This window comes from Fringilla coelebs (assembly GCF_963513975.1).
Source record: "Fringilla coelebs genome assembly, chromosome: 4".
Taxonomy (NCBI): domain Eukaryota; kingdom Metazoa; phylum Chordata; class Aves; order Passeriformes; family Fringillidae; genus Fringilla; species Fringilla coelebs.
The window spans coordinates 22,599,649-22,617,343 of record NC_140032.1 but is presented as its reverse complement, the minus strand read 5'-3'; the positions used below and the strand labels follow the sequence as shown (position 1 = coordinate 22,617,343).

The 17,695-nt window shown below is 38.0% G+C and overlaps 1 protein-coding gene across 4 annotated transcripts in view; it reads right to left on the bottom strand.

Annotated features, from left to right (window-relative positions):
- TBC1D1 (TBC1 domain family member 1) overlaps positions 1 to 17,695 on the bottom strand; it is a 100,197-nt gene that overhangs the window by 42,773 nt on the left and 39,729 nt on the right. For all 4 annotated transcript variants that reach the window (XM_084204656.1, XM_084204658.1, XM_084204657.1 and 1 more), the window contains 5 exons: positions 8,027 to 8,560; positions 4,910 to 4,999; positions 3,817 to 3,921; positions 3,078 to 3,210; positions 1,572 to 1,663 (listed from right to left, as the gene is read on the bottom strand). In XM_084204656.1, the coding sequence (XP_084060782.1) occupies positions 1,572 to 1,663; positions 3,078 to 3,210; positions 3,817 to 3,921; positions 4,910 to 4,999; positions 8,027 to 8,560 (954 nt within the window). The remainder of the gene's footprint in view (positions 1 to 1,571; positions 1,664 to 3,077; positions 3,211 to 3,816; positions 3,922 to 4,909; positions 5,000 to 8,026; positions 8,561 to 17,695) is intronic.

Sequence of the window (17,695 nt, the reverse complement as noted above, 5' to 3'; positions counted from 1 at the left end):
ATACATTTGTGTAACAGTTTACAAATGTTTACACTTTTCATTTGTCACTGTAATAAATCATCAATGTAGGAACAAGTTTAGTCTGTTAATGCTACTACTCCAGTCCACCAGAGGACACCAGTGTCCCAGGCAAAGCACCAGTACAGCCACAGGAACACTCGACCTCACTTCATACACCACAGAATTTACACCTAAGACAGAAAACAACTGTACAGATATCAAACTGCCACAAGCAAATAAAGGCTTTAAAAATATTTTTGCCAATTTTCTTTCGATGTAAAGAAAACTGAACCACTGTAGTTCTGAGTTTGTAGCACACGTGGAGTACTGTCCTAGAGACAGAATTCACAACACTTCTCCCAGAAATCCTTCACACTGGACATTTAGTTTTTGGGAAATGACATAGGTTTTTTATAAATCAGTGCACAAGGTGAACCTATTTATCTATACTGCATTTTATTTTGATCTCAATTATTTTAAGAGAAGATTTTAAAACAATTTATTGAAGAATTTAATCCCAGAAACCTAACTTTTGAAAAACATATGTTGCCTTAAGCCTGTTGATATAATGCAGAGGATACAGTATGAATTAATGCCAAGTGGCCATTAGAATAATAAAGATAATAAAGACAGATACCTAAAAATGCTAATCATGGTAACAATAAATGGATCTGCAAGAATGCAACATCCCAGGCTGTCCAGCTGAAAAAGTCAGCTGAGAAAGGTGGGCAGGAGATTTGTACTTTACCCTTAGTTTTACCAAGTTAATGGTTTGCAGACCCTCACCAGAAGCAATTAACAGTTTCCTGTGACTACTAGAAAGAAGCTTTAGACTGTGTGCAGAACACTAAAAGGCAACAGTGCTGCTAGCTGCCCTACGCTAAGAAATTACTCAACTCATGGGATTGGTTCCACAGAGTAACTTCCAAATTTGGTACTGAGTGATAAAATTCCATGTGGAAACATACAAAGAGACTGAAATGACTCAAAAGAGGAAGGAAACATTACTTTTTAAAAAGTCTGACATTTCTTAATCTTCAACAGTGTTTCACTCCTAGTGACATTTCCTACAAACCACATCATCTGTTTTAAATCCAGCTATGCTTTCCTTTGTCCTAAAATAGATTTAATTAAGAAGATGGAAAGTTTTAATTCTTTAGTTAGTTTGACGAGAATTAAGATCAAGGATAAATTTTAGGCAAGACATTTTCTCATCTGGGAATATTACAGAAATTTGTTTTGATCCAAGTAACAGTTTGAATGTCCTCACAGTACAAGTTATTGCCTTCACCCATAAAAAATATATTCAGTTTTACTCAGTGAGAAGGCAACATCTCCATCTAAAGCAAGGAGTATCAGGGGAAGAAAAGTTAGTAAAACAGTAATTTTCATCAAAAGATAAGTTTTTAACAGCTCTAGAAAAACAACTGAAGTTAAAGCACAAGCTGGCTACCAGTCTATTAAGTAAAAAAATGAATGATTCACAAAAAATGAAAATTACTTCTGTGTTTTACACAGATGTTAGCAAAAAAGACCAGGTGCTTTAAAATCTTGTAGGGAACAAAGCTTACCTGAACCTCTTCAAAAACAGAGGCCTGTTCCTGGTTATTTAGTGTGGTTAGATGCTTTTGTAGTTCCAGTTTAGTCTTAGAAGGGTGCAACCCTACCAAGAGGAACAAAAATAAACAAATTAGAGGGTCAATTTTTTCAGAATTAATCAATCACATAAATATGCTGACAATTTAAGCCAAAGCTTGTCAATTATTTGAGCTCTCCCATTCCATGATTTCATAAGAGGGCATTAGAAAGAACTCTAGGTTCATTTAAAGCTACTACTAAACTCATGTCTTTAAAATGAGGGACATGAACTCTGCAATGAGGAGATTTACTGAGCACAGACCAGGATTATACTCTTAGCTGAAGACTCCATTATCACACAAGATAAAATAAACCCACAATCTACTGCATTTTAGCAGACTGTTTTGTTGGTATTTTATGAAGCGCTGCTTGGATGATGTTTATGGTATAAGCAGAATTCCCTTTCATTTTCTCCAATTTCTACATTGTGAGCCCTTCTGAAAACAAGTAAATTTATTGCTTGTTAGTGAAGGTATTACTTTGCCTTTTGATGAAAACATTTACTGACAGTGTAAAGCAGACTATCCTTTCATTCAGATTATTTTTTCTGTTCTCATCCTGGATTAAATTCCTTTCCTCTATTTTTTGTGGAAAAACAGCAAACCATCAACAGTATTGTGTACTTCAGTTTCTGATCACTGGATATCTCCTTCAGAAGCAGATGATAAGATTAACAAGAAGGCATGATTGAAGGCATTAAGGGACATTTGCCTTTAAGAAACTTCCCAAAAATCATAGCTAGCTGAAAGCCAAAACAGAGTGAAAGTAGTTTTGGAAGTTCTCCAGTCTCATCAAATTAGCATTAGGCAGGTTTTAGTCCAACAAGCCACTGCCACGTGATCTGACAAGCTGCTGTTGCCCTTTATTCACCCCAAACATCACTTAAATGGACAAAATCTAACAGTGAAATTTGCTGAAACATAAATAGGTTTTTTATGAATTGAACATCTGTTCCTGGGCAACAACTACAATTCTAATTTCTGCATTTCCAAGAAGGAGCAGACAAGCACACATAATAAAAGTGTACTGTTCAGTTCCTGCTTAGTGATAGCATAATGCCAGTTTCTAAGCGGACTCAATAGGACAGCAGGTCATAGCTATTGCAGCATCTATCCTTCAGAGGTTCCTTATCTACACTCTTCTGCATTTATAGGGCTAAGAGAACCAAACAAGCCACAAATTGCTAATGTTTACACTTGTAAACAGTTTTCAAAAGTTCAACTAAAACACAATAAAGGAGTTTACCTCTTGCTAGAAAATTCTTATTACTTTACAGAAAACCTGATACTACAGTCCTCTAAATAAAAGTACCTGGCTCTCACCTTTCCACCCCAAGTCCCAGGCTCTTTTTATGCATTAATTTCCTTAGGATTTTACATACTGTCCCCCAGTAAAACTGCCACTAAAAATATTCAACCAGAAAATTCTTTAAACCTCACCTTCTATCTTTTCACAGAGTTTATGCAAACTTTGCATAGGACACCCTTCACAGAGCTGGGGCTGTGCCTTGGAAGTTTGTTGCACAGCAGCCACAGTGAAAGCCTGTTTCAATGTCATCATGATTTCATCAACCTGAAAAGAACAGCATGTAGAAGAACAGAATTTCACTCTCCCACTGTTTTCCTTAACACAAACATAACAGTATTTTAGAATTATACAGCCCCTTGCTTGGGAATGTGCTTATGATTAAAAACCCAAGCTGTTGCTATGTCAGCTCTGTGCACAAACACAAGCACAATAAAACTCATAATGAACAGGCCACCCAATTTTATTACTGTGGTTTAATGAAAGATCCTACCTCTATCTCAAACCCCTTTCTTGTCTGTGATCAAAAAAGCTTACTGCAGCTGTGATACACTGGTCTAACTTAGAGCACAGGAGTGTAGTCCTGATTTTCAGAACAGGTGCCCTATGAGAAAGCTCTCCCCAGAATAGAAGCATAAGGTCTAACTTAGTTTGTAAAATGAAGATTTAGTGGATTTTCAAGAAGATTTTAACTTCTGCCCTCAAAACAAATGAAAAGGTCTCTTGCAGACTGCTATATTAGTTACATTTTTGAAATACTTGTATTTCTGAGCGGAACAGGATTTGAGGACATTCAACAAAACACAGAGCATAGAGCAATAGAAGACATTTAGGGTCTAATATTCTATTTGGCTATTCTTTTCTTTCTCTTACCAGTGCTTCATCTGTACACTGAAACACATAGCAAACAAAGTGGAAGCCTCCATTTTCTGAAGACTCTCTGCAGATGAACCCAAAGTGATCCACATGTCTAATTCCCTAGGAAAGAAACAACAGCAATGAAACAGTCATGCCTACTTTGAATGTTTTGTACTTGTATTCCTTTCAGGAAGAAAAGAACAAAATAGCATTACATATAGGTCACATATCTCTGCTAGAGCTACATTAAAGACATCTGGCCATTAAAATTCTGGCCTGTTATAGAACCTAATACTTCTTGGATCTTTAATTTCAATTAAGTCAGACATTGTTTTGGTTTTTGTTTTGTTTTTAATGGATGAAGTATAAAAGATCCATATAGCAGACCAGAGATTAATAAATTCTATTCAAAATGTATTGTACTCTGAAATTTTCAGAATATGTGCCTATATGTTTAGTGATGAAAGCTATTATCATCAAATTAAAAAACAAAATGATTTATGGAAAACAAAACCTCCAAAACAAACAAACAAAGATTCAGGCAGAAGGACAGAGAAGCAAACTCTGTGGCACAAGGAATGGGGATTAGGAGTGAATGAAGAGTGCCTGATACATGCCTGCCCACATATACTACCTCTGCATGGCAGGTCCTCAGTTAAACTCATACAACTTATATTCTTGAAAATAACATATTTTTGAAATATTTTTCAGATATGTCTTCCATATAATTTTTCTCCTTTCATTCTCACTTCTTGAAAAATATGGCTCTTGAAAAATAGAGATCCCAAGACTTGCACAACCGTCAATCATGCTCACTGCAATCTCAAACAAGAGTGTGTTCCTGACCAGAGTGTTGCTTCTAGCTAATATTATTCATCCACTCCACACAGGAGTGAGTCTTCATCTCACAAATCACAATGCAAAGCATGAAAAAAAAATGATGGTCTTATAAAATTACTGATTAATTAGCAGCTTTTCAATAGCAATCATTGAAACTGCTGTTGAGAGAATCCATGTGGAGTGCAAGGAGAGAGGATTACACGAGCACTCACAAGTAGAGAATATTTAAACAACAAAAAAAGATAAAAAGAATACACTACAATCTTACCTGAGAACAAAAGGATATTTCTTTAAAGCTTTTCTCAATTGCGACTTTTTTTGTGTCAGGACTGATAAGGTAAACTTCAGACTGGCCAATCTAAAAAGAACAAAATAAATTGCAAGATGCTAAAAAGTAACATTATGCTTCCTTTTGACCCACTATAAAAATGTTTCCTGAATACAGACCTCAATTTTTTTCCTACCTGTATATTTATATCAATTAGCATATTACTACCAGAAAGAATACTGAAACAACACTGATTTGGCATTGAGAGCTCTGCACATTATGGCACTGAGGTTTAACGAGACAAGAAAATAACGTTTAAACAGATGAGAGCAATATTGTACCACAAGCCTACTTTGCACTGAGAGAAACACACTCACACTTCCTTTTCTTATTTTCTGCAGTCTTGGAATGTATCACAGTCACAGAAGCTACTTAATGAGACTGCTTTAAAATTTAAATCCAAGTGTGTGCCTATTCCTGTAGTCTACCTAAAATTTTTGTGAGTTTTATTTATTTATTTATGGCACACATAACATTTAATTTAAAGCACTTAACTCAAAAACTATACAAATTAATTTACTGGAGTATATTTTCTAACATAATCTAATCCTGTACAGTCAAGAGATGATGCTAAGTATTGATGGGCAAAGGACATTTTTAAGGTGAAACTATTGTTTTAATTTTTTCAGCTTCTGGCAACATCTTTGTAAGATAGTCACAGAAAATTTAAATTCCTCATGTTTTACAGCATGTCAGAGAATGCTAAAAACAAGTCTCATATGAGATTTTAGGAAGGCGGGTGGAATTTGGATCCACTCACGAGCATGACTTGGAGAAACCTGCTTCAATCAGTACCAAATCCCAAAAGATGCACACAAAACCATCAGCAGCACCAATATAACTGTACTTTCTTGAGAAAGTGGGAAGGGACGAATCTCATGTGTGAATAGATCAAGTCAGACATGACACCTCTGTATGTATAAAAATGGCCCTGTGCATTCACATTCCACCTCTTCTTTTACTTCAACTAGTCACAGTGGTTCTCCCCAGACGCCTGCTGGTTTCCTAGTTTTGTCTCTGGGGCTGATCTTGTCTGTGTTCATGGGGCTATTTCTTCCAACATCTACTCAGCAGCCTCCTGATTACTGCTGTCTTCCCCTCCCTGCAGCAAGAGGCTCCTTCTTATTGCCCAGTCCCACAGAATTCTTCCACATTTGGCCCTTGGGCAGTAGTGATCATTTGAAGTCAACTGAATAAGGGGAAAAAACCCAAACCAATGAACATCTTCTCCCTCACCCTCAATATACAGCCAGGAGAAAAACCTAAAAATAACCCCTCCTACCCCGTCAAATCCTAAGAAACTGGCTAGGAAAGCAGTTCTTCAGGAAGAAGATATGAAAATCAGGACTGTTTGAATCAAGTGAGGAGAGCTGCAAAATAATTAATCTGAATATTTTTCACACCTCATGCAACCTTTGCTTCAGTCTTGGGCAAAATCTAAGTAAGTAAATGAGAATATACCATTTTTTTCCTCTGGATACTAAGCTACTTGTGTTTCATGTAGCCACACACAAACTGATGAGACCCAAGCATGCTGCTGGCATTCCCTGACTCAGAACCTGCTGAACACGGGGGAAAGGAAATCAACAAACTCAGCTCTGCCATCAGCTGCTGCCTGTGGATACTGAAGGCACAAACTAGAGTTACTTCACTTCCTTATATTCAGCTGAATTTAGACTGGCTGAATAGGAAAAGAATACAGCTGTGCATACTAAACAATATTTTCCCAGGCAGAAAGCAACCCAAGACACAAAGCCAGATCAACAAAGCCTCACAATTCAGAAATGTGGCTGCCAGCAGGTGACTGACATTATATTCAGACTGAAGCTGCAGGTGTCTTTGAGAACTGCTGCATCTATTTAATATAAAGTAAAAATTCACTCACTGGAGTAAGAGGATCTGGACCTACCCAGCCCAACTATAATCTCTCTATTTCTAAAATATGCGGCATGAATCAATAATGGAGTCATGATTTATTTAAAATTAGGCATTATTATTACAAAGGGTACTGTATTTTCTATGTGAAATACATGCTCAGGGGAAGAAGTTGAACATGGCTTTCTTTTTACTAGGGAAGAAACATCTCTCCACCTTCTTGCACTCACTGTTTGATGTCAGCCTGCCACAACCAAACAGAAGCTTTAATTCAGGTATAGCTGACTATGACATTTTCTGCATGCTACTTTTTACAGATATAACACAGTAGCAATCCTCCTTAAGGATTCTCTTTCCCTGCTTTAAAAAACCTGTAATTGCACACACTCCATTACTGGCCTTAAGAATGCCCAGCTCCAACCACAGCTGATGGATCCAAGATGACCTTAGGAGAGTCAGTCTTTGCAGTATCAGCTCCAGGTTTGTCTTATGCTCAGAAGACACAAACTAAGTAAAATATGTTACATAGCTTATCTATCATGAGGATTGTAAGAGGAGCAAATATCACATTCCTTACTTGCTTCTCAGTTCTTAGAAAATAGTTTTGCTGCTCACCTATCAAGGCAAAGGCATTGCTAGCCACATGCAAGCAGGGCAGGAGTGGAGCCATGTGTGGAGTAGCACAGGAAGTTATTCCACTACTGCTCCATCATTACACAAACATGCTGGCAGCAGGAGCACCTTCATCAATTACACTGCTTATCACGGGACAAAGTCTACTAGCTCTCAGTCATGGTTTGGTCCTTCTGCTCTAATTACAGATAATTCATTCCCCTGGAAATTTATTTCTGCTGTTACTAGTTAGGGTAAATGTACATACCATTCTGCAATTGCACAGCTACCGACTAACTTGCAGTAACTTTCTAAAAGCTTTCTTTAGAAGCCCAAGGTTTCAGGTAGTACTGTTTTAAACTACTTAATATAAACTTATTTAGAATATGTAAACCAATTTGCACTAAGAAGTAATGCTCTCCAGAGAAATAGGCAAGTTTAAGTTAAGCTTTGGTAATTGCAATTAAGTTATCAAAGAAGTAACTGCCATCTGTCAGAACATCTGCTTTGGTGTCTGCCACTCCAAACTCCAAGATGTGAAACCACCAGAAGCTGCAAATCTTGCTTTACCGTAAACAACATAGTCCGGTTTTCTGCAATGTCAGTTGGCTGCACAACACTGTGTCCATAGATGAGCTGACTTTTTAGGTTCAGTGAAATTGCATCTTCTTCAAAAGACCTGACAAAACTGTTACTCCTAAGGCTTCCCTCTTGGAAATCCTTTTTAAAAGCAAAGGAACGAAGTCCAGGTTGAGAAAAAGATTTCCTAATTGGCCTTTTTTCCTCTTCTTCATTGACCAAGGGCTGGAACACAGACCGCAATTTGCTGCTGAAAGAGAAACCTCCAAAGTTATTGGCAGTTTCATGTTGTTGGGATGATGAGCTGAAATCTGAATTTTTTGTACAACTTGCACGATTAAATTTCTCAATGCATTCATCTATGAGTGCTGGAGGTGCATTTTTATGTGCTACTGTTACCCGTCCACAGAAGAGCACCTCAAACTTTTTGGCAAAAGGGTCTTCAACATCTGAGAGATTATTCTGAAACTCCTCTTGACGGGCAATTTTTCCAGCTTGTCGAATAGAGCTTATAATCTCAGGCACCTACAAGAGGGGGAAAAAATACACATTAGCATCTAGTATGTTATGACAAACAAATTGCAAAATATAGAGGCTCCCAGTTGTGATTTTCCTGGAAGGATACTTTGATTCAGTTTCAAAAATAAAAGACCATTTGAAGTGATCTTGCATTTATTTGAGAGACACATTGTAGCAGTTAAACACTGAGAAGAGCAATGTCTCATTTGTCTCCTTGCCAGGAGTTCACCATCACTGACACTTTGTCAAAAGAACTTTGTCCCTTGCAATGTTCTTCATCTTCAGTAAAACTTTTGCTGCCGAAGCAACCTTTATAACATGACAAATTCCAACTCAAAATGAAAGACAGAAGTACTTCAAAAAGCATACAAGAAGACATACAGTAATTAATTGGTAAAGTTATTTAATCTGTTATTTTTCACTCCCTTCTCTTACTCAAACACTCATGTCATGTAGGTTAATGAGTCTCGCAAATTTGCTTTTCCCTTCATAACAGCATATTACATTGTTAGGGCAGAGCAGTGGGGCTGTTTTTAAATCTAAATAGCTGTATTTTTTTAGTAACTATATTCATAATTTTAGATGTTAATTTTTATTCTGCTATCCTAGATGACACCCTTAAATAATATTAGCTCACATACAGTATGACTTGCAGGGCATCTGTGTGAGACGGCAGTCTGTACAGGTCACAGATGTTGTAATTAGAACCCAAACTGCCATGTGACACATTCTGAGGGACAGTAAACGGTCTCAGCTGCTGATATGGTTAGATGGTAGTGATAGGCATATGCTCTCTGCTGAGCTGCTGGGAGGCCAATGCTTGGTTACATCACACTGCTTTGACTGACCTAGGAGATTAAGGTTCTTCTGCAGTCTGTGCTGCTCCTGTGGTAACGAAAAATGTGAGGCCACCACCTACGATTAGAACTGCTAATTCTGCCAGTTTTATTTTGAAATTTACTTTTATGAAAAACCCATGGAAAGTGTGCTAATTTCCTGATAAAACAAATTTCCCCTGTCAAGCACCAACTGGAACTCTCTTTACTTACAAATTTTTGGTTGCAGATAGGATAGAAGCAAGCCCGAGAGCAGCAGACTAAATTAGCAGCCCAGAAGAACCACCTCCCCTATGAGAAAAAGCATCCCTAAACCTAGATAATATTTTGGAGACCTGGCCTCTTGTTTTTTTCAGACATTTTTATGGTTACCTATTGCTTAATCATAATGCAGTAATGTGCATAAACCAACTGAGAAAACAGCAAAGGGCTTGGAAAAAAAGTCTGGACCGTGAAAATTGAATGAATATTCTGGGCGCTCATAAAGACCTCAATAGGATTCCTTTTATAGACAAGGAAACAAATATACAGAGAGATAGGCAGGTAGGTAGGAAGACAGATTAGATAGATAGATAGATAGATAGATAGATGATAGATAGATGATAGATAGATAGATAGATAGATAGATAGATAGATAGATAGATATTCACAGACATATAGCTAGTGGATTTAAAACAGTAACACATTACAAAATAGGAACTCAGGAAGCATTACTTCACCCTTCAGTGCAAGGCATGAGTCATCAGCTAATCTTTCAGCAAAGACAATAGGGAAGAATGGGCAAGAAAAGCAGGGTCAGGAATTTTTAAATCCATTCTCTGATATGTCACAAACCAGTCAGAAAGCCTTGGGCTCAGGCAGCTTTGTGCTGAACTTCATCATATGCAAGAACAACATTGAGGGTATAACAAATCGTTAGTAGCTCAAACAATACGCATTTGCTCTACAGTGAGCTGAAGGTCTACCTCAGTTTTATTTAGTCAACACTCCTTCAAAGAAACAATTCTGAGTGGCATAACATATCAGAATTACAGTAAAACATAAAACTCCATTCTACCCACATTGGAAGCTGCAACTGCGTTAGCAATTTATAATAACCACATTTTACTCTTGTGGGAGTGTCAGGACTCACCAGCCATAGGCAATTTCACTACTGAGCTGCCCAGGATACAGAGACCAGCAGTCCCATCTCCACTTTGCTGAGGCTGCAGAGGCAGCAGCAAAGGACTGAGGCATTTTGTGAACTCTGCTTACTTTGGTAAAGCCAGGACCATCAGCTCTCAGAAGAGGACCACTATCTCAACCACAGTTAAGCTCCCTCAGCTACACACATGTCAATGACTATAAGGACAGTTTCCAGCAGTGCAGGGGCTGCAAGGGTTACAGCGGAGCTAAAGCCCTGACAAGGCATTAGGGATCCAGCACATCTATGAACATACTGAATTCAACTTCTTCAATGTTTTTTGTTAATAAACACCTTGAACATTGACAAAATAACTATTCAACAATGGCTATACTTTATATACAGACAGTGCTTAGGGAAAGACACTACATCATACAAAAGGACTTTGCAGTAGTTAATAAACTTTGTGTCTGAGGAGACCAAGGAGACCTCTTGATGAAAAGTCAAGGGGAGTATTTATTTATTTATTTTCACACATGCTAGGGCTTGAATCATGTCATTGATAACTAACAGCTGGCTTCCGTGCTATACTTACTAAAAAACACAGACTCTTCTGTTCTCACTTACAGACCTAAAAAAATTTTCAGCCTGCTAATAAAATTTTATTCCTTATGATTTGGCAATTGATGTAGAAGCAGCAGAAGCAGCAGATCATCACCTCACTTTCCTGTGATGCTTATGTATGTTAAACATTTATTTTCATTAGTAAAGACAAGATCCATGATGAATGAAAAAAAAAAACCAACTTATTTCCCTGGAACTGCTCTTTGCCTGATCAAGATTTGTGCTCCTTTTATCTACCTGTACCACTCCAGACTTTTTATGCAAGGATGGAAAATGAACAATCCACTCGCCCTCTGTATCCTCTGACACTGGCTCTCCAAGTGAACAGACCTAGATGCTTAGTAAATAAACATGAAGTAAACAGTAGTTAAAAATAAATATAATTATTTCAGGTCATTAGAATAAAGATGATAAAGATGTAGGCTCTATCTTGGCAAATGTTTATTAAGCACAGCTGGAACATTTCCAGGTTAAGCAGCATGCCACTGGGTGATCAGTAACCACATCTCTTGCAAACCTCCAAAAATTAATTAGGATGTAAACAGAATCAGGTTTTATGGCTCTTCAATTTGTAACAAAACGCAGCAAGGATGAAATTGCTCCTGAATTAAGTTAATGTTGCCTGGAGTCTTTTAAAGGTTGTGGGCTCTTTCTGAACACAATAATTAGATACACAATATGTTTACACAAGATATATTATATACACAAGATATTTATCTTTTTTGTTTAACTACAAAGGTAATTTAATTACAAGCTGGCATAGGCTGCCCAGAGAGGTTGCAGAATCTCCATCTTTGTGGATATGCAAACTCTGACTGGACATGGGCTGAGAAGCCTGCTCTAGGTATCCCTGCTTTGAGCAGGGGGCTGAACTAGATGACCTCCTGAGGGGCCACCCTATGCCCCCCTGAAGATTTAGGTACCAACTGCTTTTATACATGCTTATTGGTAATTGTGCCTTCTAACCTGAACTTGCTAAGACAGTGGGAAAAGACTGTTGCATACAGTTAGGATTTCTTCCTGCCATGGAAATCCTCTTTTCTAGGATACTTCTATTCTTAAGTGTTTTCTGACTTGTTTCTTAATACAAATATATAATCAGTGGATAAAGATTATTTCTGTAGTTAGAAAAACCACTGCTGCTGACCTAAAATTATTTCCCTAAACCCACAAAACTATGTACAGAACATCAGTGTAAGCAAAAATGAACCTTTACCAAACACAGAGCATTACCGCATTACCTTCTTATCACTTCAGGCCAGCTGAACAGAAGACACACTGAAATGTACTAGGGAAAAGTTTTGTGTTTAGAGTGTCTGAATTGGATACAGAAAAAGATCACGTATCTATAACCATTAAAAATAACACTGGACTTGTGGGTTTTTTTAAAACGGACCACATTATTTCTGCTATAATGAGAATGTTTACTTTGCAGAGACAAAGCAGGGAACTGAAATGCTGAGTATTCTTGTGACTTGGCTTGTGGGTATTCAAGCAAAATACAAACCAACACCTAGGACTTACTAGTGCATGTTACTCAGTTACAAGACAAATAGCTACAGCTCCTATGCCATGCAGCAAATAATGAAAAAAGGCAGTAATTTTTAAGCATGCACAGGTTTGCTACATCTGAAGAACAAAGAACAGCTCTTCCTCCTCACATAAATTGCAGTTGCATTTTTACCCCCTGAAACTAGCAGTCACCCTGAAAGTTTACATGCAAGCATGTAAGAGGTCAAGGTCTTTATCCTGTCAGTAGATATAAGAAAGAGTTACTACTAAAGAAACTATTTTAATGAAAAGAGCCCAGTAACAGCTGAATGCAACAGCTGTCTTTTGGTATGTAAAACTAGACTGAAAAAAAAGATTCGTTTCTTTTATACATAGTAGCTAAAAAAGCAAAATGTGCCACAGAAAAAAAACTGCTAACACATGAGCTGGGAGAACTAGGTGAAAAAAGTGGGATAATTTATTATTCTAGATGCTATGCAATATTTATACCTGCAGTACAAATCCACCTGTTTATACCAACCAGTCTCTGCATAAGGCTCAAGCACCGGCTTAACGATTTCAAGGACATAGGGGGTTTTGTTTAACCTAAGCCAGACCTGTGCTGACAGGAACTGGTCTTATGCAACAGACTCCAGAAATTGCTGGAGACTGAAAAACATCAGGGTCAGATTCTTAGGTTGAACCTGAGAAGGTCTCACACCACCCCAGCTAGAACAAAGCCTTGAAAATCGTTCACAAAACTCTTGAAACAAGTAGATGTTTTGCTTGAATTTTGCTAGCTTACTCAAGCTAGAGAGAACATTGGAATTATTTTTAAGTGCTTTTACTTGCTTTTCTTTCCTGATCAATAGAGCAGGCTCAATAAAATATGTCAAGAAATCTAATACTGTTTGCTGTTAGCATCTTTCTTTCTTGGTTTTAGTAGAGAGTATTGCTACAGAAAAGATAGGGTACACAGCTATTTATGGGAGAAGCTATATCATGGGAGAAGCTATCTATTTGTATCAGGACAGACAGCAATATTTTTGTCACCTGTAAGTTATTTACTATCATGGAATATCTGTAAAAGCAGAAGAATGAAGAAATGAAAATATTTTTTTAAACATATACAACACAGAGAAAAGGTAATATAGCACATTATTTACTTGCATTTTTAAAAAGACTGCATATAAGTTTTTATTTCAGTAGCTTTATATGTAATAAAAAGCAGCTAGTCTGTTTTCAGCACACTGGTGGCAAAATAGCTGACCAGAAATCAATGCATTTCCTGTCCTTGCCACTCTTTAACCCACAGTAGTGGTCAACTGACTTCTTGAACACTTTTCTCCACTCATAGGATTTAAAGTTTGGCATTTTTAAACCAAAAGCATTTTATTTAATATGGTTTACAGATACTCTTCTTCTTTTAAATTGAGATACTGCACAATTTCTCCTTCCAAAATCAGAGTGACTTAATTTGGAAGTGACCTCTGATGGTGCAGTCTCCCACATAAAGCAAGGCAAACTTCCAAGTTAGATGCAACTTCAAACTTTGATGAGATGCTGGGGGTCACATACAGCTAAGTCCACATAGGAATACCAAGACAAAATTTTCTTAGTCTCTGACATTAGCAGAAATTCAAGGTAGAAATGAGTTATAAACTTTGCAGTTCATTTCTATCTCAGTGAAAGGCCTTTTATATTCATGTCTTATCTCAAGTGTCTTCACAGGCTTTTTCTTCTGTTATCTTGCTTAGAGACTGGTATACAGACTCCTACACCTCCCTGACTTTCCCAGTCATTAACTTCAATTCTCATTTTAAAACATTTTTACCCATTGACCCTTAATAAACAGATTTTATTTGATTTTTATTCCTCCCACAACATCACTTTCAAATCCAGATTTAATTAAGGGAACAGCAAAGTTCACAGCTCTTCCAGTCCCTGGCTGATGGCTGCCCTTGCAAGCTCCTATCAGTTCCTCTGTGCACCAGGGGTAGAACTAAAGTGACATTCTTACCAACTGCTCCCTAGGTACTTCAGACTGGCAGGTGCACAGAGAGACAAGCCTCCATGACTTCACTTCTCAACACATATAAACCAAAATTTAGCTGCTGTATCCTCACTGCTCACAAAACAGCTATAAACTGTGCCACTCTTAACAGCTTCACTAGCCACACATCCTGGTCTAGTGCATTTCTCTCTATAGTACATGAGATGCACTGGGTGCCTCACTTAACCGGGAACTCATGAATGCTCTTTGAAAAGGAGAACAAGTTGGAGCACAACCAGAGGGCTGGGAGGGGTAGCCAGGGTAACAGCCAGCAGGACTAACCAGAGTGGAGGTGTGTTGCTTAGGAAGGACTGTGAAACCTACAAAAGCAAGACAAAGGTGTTGTTTCAGCCTTAATAAGGGAGAGTTCAACAGCTGAGTATCACCACGGGCCCATGAAAGGAAGAACAGTCATACACATGTTTACTTGTGGGCATGGTTTCCTTAGTAAGGTGTGAATGGGCATTATACAGAGAAAGGGGTAACTGAGGGTGATGAGGCTAAGACTCAAATTTTGCAGGGATGCTTTAAAAAGCTGATGAGTCTGCACTAAAATTCAGAGGATATTCTGTGTGGGGCAGAAGAGAGTTCTCTGTTTAAATCTAGTTCTTTTTGACCTGGATGAGTGGATGAATGCCACTAGCATTGTCTCAGATGACTGACACAGTAAGCACAGTAAGCTGAAGAGTAGAGCTCTATGTAGCCAACACATACTCTTTACAGTTTACACATTATCATGAAGAACTGTAAAGGGGACTAGACATTCCACACACATGAAGTGCTAGCTCCAGAAGATTGTTAAAGTACTGCAGATCGATGTCTACTGCAGATTGATGTCATGCCACTTTCACAGTATCACATTCCTTTTAATATTACAGGCAAATCTCAGCTCGAGAACATTCCTCATGATTCCTCAGCCAGACAGAAAAGAGTACACTTTATGCAAAATCATGTGAGTTTGAGAGCACTCCATATAATTTAAAGAGGCAAAAAAAGGTTTGCTTTCCTTTTGAAAAAAAAACCAAACCCAAACCAGTATTTGCAGAATCTGCTCACGGAGTATGGCAAACAAGCTCAGAAATAGCACTTAAGTGTACTCAGTACTCTATTGAAGTTGGACTGTTCTGTTTGGGATGGTGCTTTCTCCCCAAGAGAGATGAACCATGTTGCTGAAGGGTTTCTTTCTTATGCTTTTAAGACATACCTTATCGAAGCCTGAAATACAAAAAAAGCTGGCTACTCTCCTTAAATAAACCTCCACGTCCTAGGCTGCTTCTTACTTTCGGACCCTTCCCCATGAAAATGCATGACCCAAAAGCAAACTGCAGTTGGCAAAATCCCATGTGTGTTTAAAATACCTCCAAATGCAACAGCACCTGACTAGTCCTGAAGGGGTTGTCCCTACAAATTGTGCTTTTGGGAAGAATACAGGCATACTCTGCCATACACCTGGTGTGCTTATTACACAGTGTTCACTAATTCGTATTTGCCCAGTCCTTTCTGTCCTTACAATCAAAACCATTTCTTTTCAACCTGCACAGCTTTATCAGCTCCTCCATTCAGTACCATAAACTTCAAATGGAACAACTATGGAATAAATTAACATCTTCAGATGTGTTTTGTCCATATTCTGTTTCAAAGGTTTATTTTCACACAATTTCACAAATGAAAACAGCATTTCTAGTCTAGTTGCTGGTCATACCTGCAGGGGTCCTGGCTCACATTTTACAAGGTGAGTATCAAGACCTGTTGTGAAGCAATACCTAGAAATATCTGTGTTCATTCATTATCAGAGATTAAATCCTTTTTTTTTGGGAGAGGTGCAAGATGGAACTGCAAGCACCTCCCTTCACAGGGTTGAGACAGGGCTGGGACTTTGCTGGAGGCTATGGGGTGGGAAACAGAAGGAAGCCGACTCTTAAACAGCTATAAATGGAAAAAGGCAGCAATGGCATTTCAAAGCTTTCAGGACAAGAGTTCTTTTCTGTTTTGATTTTTTTTGAGGCAGGGAGGATGCAATTTTTGAGGGTGGTTTTTTATAACTGAAAGGCAATATCAGGACTTAAAAAAGGAAATTAGTTAGTAACTTTTTTAAAATAAATTATTAATCAGATTAAATTTCATTTTTACAATAACATACAGGCTCTCTCCTAATCGCCTTTGCTCCTGGGCTTATGGCAGTTATCAAAACTGGTACAACTGGCAAAATAGGGGTTAGCAATACAGACAGAAGTGAATATAATTTCTTTACAAATTAGAAAAAGCCTGAAATCTTTCTGTCCTTCTCATCAATATCCAACTCCAATCAAGAAAGGAAGAAAATTCTATGTGTATCCTCACAACAACTAAGGTTATTCTGATATAACCCTTTACACAGCCGACCCAAATGTGTCAAAATCTCCCTCCTCTCAAAATTTATTTTGATGTTTTCACAAAGGAAGGTAGTGGGGGGAAGTCAACCTATGAACACTTTTGGTTGACATGATGTGTAAGTTTTATCTACAGCAGAGTAAAACACCATCTCTTACTCTGACAACAGTTGACAGACTTCCAAAGGAAACAGCCAGCCACACAGCCCTTCCTCCTAGGGCTGCTGGTGGGCAGCACAGGGACAGATGGTTTTTAATTGGAAGAATCTAACTTGAACATTAAACTTACAAAGGCCCCAGAGGAACTGGAGCGAAGAAGCTGATCAGCTTTTTCCAGCATTCTGCCTGATTGGTACAAAATTCTGATTTGCTTGTGGATGAGCACATTTGCTGCTTTGTCATATAGTAACAGATTTCAGCTGCCTCAGGTCAGCTCCCAGGAGAGCAGGATGGGAAAGTAATGACTAAACATCCCATGAAAACTACTCTTTCACTTAAAAGAGCAGTTAGTTCACCAGTTTTCATCCTTCTCTGTTGACAGAGAAAAAAAAAAGAAGAAGAAAAAATGCTGATGGAATTATAACAAGCTACAAGAAATAATTTTTATATGATTCCACATTTCATAAACAAATCCACATCAGCTGC